Source organism: Octopus bimaculoides, chromosome 1 (genome assembly GCF_001194135.2).
Source record: "Octopus bimaculoides isolate UCB-OBI-ISO-001 chromosome 1, ASM119413v2, whole genome shotgun sequence".
Taxonomy (NCBI): domain Eukaryota; kingdom Metazoa; phylum Mollusca; class Cephalopoda; order Octopoda; family Octopodidae; genus Octopus; species Octopus bimaculoides.
In genome coordinates this window covers 52,417,863-52,421,691 of record NC_068981.1, presented here as the reverse complement: position 1 = coordinate 52,421,691, position 3,829 = coordinate 52,417,863, and the positions used below count along the sequence as shown (strand labels likewise).

The window sequence follows — 3,829 nt, the reverse complement described above, 5'->3', positions numbered from 1 at the left end:
ATATACACATATATACAAATATATATATATACATATATATATATATATACACATATATACAAATATATATATATACATATATACAAATATATATATAGATATATAGATATATACAAATATATATATAGATATATATATATATATACATTGGAGCCTGGTGCTGCCATCCGGTTTCACCAGTCCTCAGTCAAATCGTCCAACCCATGCTAGCATGGAAAGCGGACATTAAACGATGATGATGATGATGAAATATATATCTATATATATATACATATATATAGATATACACACATACATATATATACATATATATACACACACACACATATATACATATATACACACATACATACACACATATACACACACACACATATATAAATATATATATATATATATTGGACACTAAACTCCACTTGCGAAGACCTGTTGAGGCAAGTGAAATCGAAATCGAGTTAAATTGGACACGAAACTCAGCTTGCGAAGACTTATTGGGGCAAGCAAAAGCGAATTTGTGATGGCACCTGTGCCCAGCATCGCCTTTCTGGCACTTGTGCCCGCGGCATGACTCAGGACTTTTGAGCGAGATCATTGCCAGTGCCCCTGGACTGGCTCTTGTGCGGGTGGCACATAAAATACACCATTTGAGCGTGGCCGTTGCCAGTACCGCCTGACTGGCCTTCGTAGGATTTTCGAGCGAGATCGTTGCCAGTGCCTCTGGACTGGCTCTTGTGTGGGTGGCACATAAAATACACCATTTTGAGCGTAAGAAAGATGATGTAAAAATTAAACAAGCATGGGGTGACAAAACAGACAGTGTATCTAGTCAGATTCATAAATCAGAGATTTCAGCGATATCTGTTGTGGTGAAATCTTAGCAGCTGGTGTTGATATAATGACCATAATATACAATGGAAGACGTTTAGAGATGGATGTCCACCCTAGCTGTCTGGTTATCTATTATATCCCTTCTAAGTAATAATGGTGTGGCATTGTATGTCAGAAATTTTGAACTGTAATATAGTGATAGAAGTGAAAGACTGGAAAGGAATTAGATTCCAATGTCAATCTAATAGTTATTCTTACACAAATAATTACTAAAAAACAAAAAATCAATGGGAACTGCAAAGAAATCAAATTAAAATTTTTTTACATAAATAAGAAATGATGATGATGATGGAAGATAATAAAAATAATGAATAAGAAGAGTATATTACATTACTTACCAACAAACTAATAATTGTAGAATAATTGGAATTCATTTTTGCAGAGTTTAGATTTTTTAAACGCTAAAATAAAGAAAATTTTGAAATATTGAAATAGATATTTAAATATCAAAATGACAAAAGGCTTTTTACTTAAACACGACATTTTATATATTTCTCTTACAACTCACTTATTTTGAATACTATTTGAAGAGAATACTTTTATCATGAAAACTTGGTATTGTGTTGTGTCTCTTAGATATTGAAAATAACTATCTGATTCTCAAATATATCTTCTTACCAGCTCTCCATTAGAGGCCTCTTTTAATATTAGTGCTCGGTTATGTCTCCCTTCTCTACATTTGCAATCTATCCAGTGTCACCACCAAACACATACTGACACTCATAGACATTTGCTTTCCAATTTTTTTCATCTTCAGTTTATTGTAGTGACTGCTTGTGGCCTTTCTTTCTTTCACATACATAAACAGTGCTTCTTTGTATCATCACAAAAAAAATAATATCCACAAAATTTTACAAAATATATTATACAAACAAAAAGTAGCATTTCTTAAACAAAGAACAAGGTCTGACAGGCTGGCTTATCACAAAGACCCAGTTCACTATATTAAAAACCTACACCAAACCTATACACTATATTAAAACAGCTATTACCTATAGGTTATGGATTCATCACCATAATACTACAGGTACATGCAACAAATGAAAAAAGAAGATGCAAATTCAACCCTCGCTGGATTTAAACATGGGTATCGCTTTGTAACCATTAATACTAATATAGTAACAAAATCCAACCTATTTCTATCTTTTTATTACATATAATTAACCTCAACATATTCATCTTGTTAATTAAGTATGAAAACTGATGTTCATTGATGTAAGGCTCAAAATGGTGTTCACCGATCCAACAAATAATTGGGTATTCCATTTTATTAAATGAAATGCCTAATTATTCAATTTATACACCTTTATTATACAGGATGTAGACAGTATTTGAGGACAAATTTATGGTTTTAAAAAAATGCTTATATAACAGAAAAAAACGTATTTTTATAAAAATAACAAACATAAAGCTAAATTATTAATTTGATAATTTAATTCAATAAAACCACCATAAACATCAATAATTGCCTGTAAGTGGGGTCAAAATCATTTACAAGCTTGGATTCAGTGGTCCTTGTTCATATTGGACATGATTCGAACTATGGCAGCTTTCAAAGAATCTTTGGTGCTATGGAGGTGTTCACTGACATTTTTCTCAACAATGCTTCATACATAGTAGCCCAGTGGATTGAGATCTGGAGAATTAGGAAGCCAAATGTTGGGGGTGATGTCAGCCATCCATTCTTGTGTCATTTGAGCCTTGTGTGATGGTGCAGAATTCTGTTGGAAGACATAAGACCTTCCATTGCATACACTGTTGATCCAAGGCTTAACAACTTTATCCAGAACCTCCATATACACAGCAGCATTCACCCTAAGGAAAAAAGTGAAGAGGCATCATATGTCCTTCAATGCTAACATCACCCAAAACCATGATGCAGCAAATTTTGTGTGCATTACTCCTGGAACCTCAGAAGGGTCTGCACATAGCCATTTGTCATTTCTTCTGTTAGTTTTCTGTGAAAAACTAAATCACACTATCTTCTGATCAATTTTTAAGTTTGTTCAAAAGTCTTTTGGATCTGACTCAAACTATGGCAGCTTTCTTTTTGTTTTGTCTTTTTCTGACATGAATTGACCTCTCCTGATCATGTAAAATTTGTATCTGATGTCTTCATGCACAACATTTCTGATTGTTTTTTTCTGACATAGGAAATTTTTTTGCAATTGACCTCATTGATTTTCCTGGATTGTCATCAATGTTTTGCTTAACTTCCTGAATAAATTTGAGTGTCTTGATAGAATCAGAGTATTTGGAATGTTTTGTACATTTTGATACAGACAATATGCTTCCATCTTCTTTCTCTAATTCATACTGAATCTTGTGGACAAAAGATCTTGCAACTTTCAGAAAATGAGAAATTTCTGAATCACCATGCTTAGCCTTCAAAAGCCACAATCACAGTATACCTTTCATTTCATTAGTAAGCATAGGGCCTGTCATAGTTATTTTCTGAAATAGAAGTTCAACAAAAATTAGTCAAATAAAATAATGACTAAAAATGCATGTGTCCTGAAAAACCATCTACACCCTGTATATATCTTTATTAAAGTCAACCATTACATTGACACACGTGATTGCAGAAGATTTTTAAAAAAACTAATTTTATGCCTGAAGCAACCAGCCAAATAGGGGTGGTAAAATCAGAATATCATTAATGTTGATCAAAGGTAAAAATATAAAGAAATTTTTTTTTTATCAGAATAACCTCAAAATAGTGGTGGGGGGACTGCTTAAAGTTTGCTGCATGTAATAATTGCAAAATCTTGTGGAGGATCAACCATTTATATTGTTTTATTATGATAGAGCATTATTTACATAAAATTCTTACAGATACTACTTTGCATTATACTCCCACAGATACACAGTAAACTGATTTCCTCAAATGTCCTAGTAGATCTTTGGAAGTAGTGGATAACTTTTGCTACCTAGGTTGCCA

General features: G+C 32.6%; 1 protein-coding gene across 1 annotated transcript in view; it reads right to left on the bottom strand.

Moving 5' to 3' along the window:
• LOC106873276 (S-adenosylmethionine mitochondrial carrier protein) overlaps nucleotides 1–3,829 on the bottom strand; it is a 22,358-nt gene that overhangs the window by 16,314 nt on the left and 2,215 nt on the right. The window contains exon 2 of the mRNA XM_014920570.2: nucleotides 1,227–1,289. Within this exon, the coding sequence (XP_014776056.1) occupies nucleotides 1,227–1,262 (36 nt within the window). The 5' untranslated portion in view covers nucleotides 1,263–1,289. The remainder of the gene's footprint in view (nucleotides 1–1,226; nucleotides 1,290–3,829) is intronic.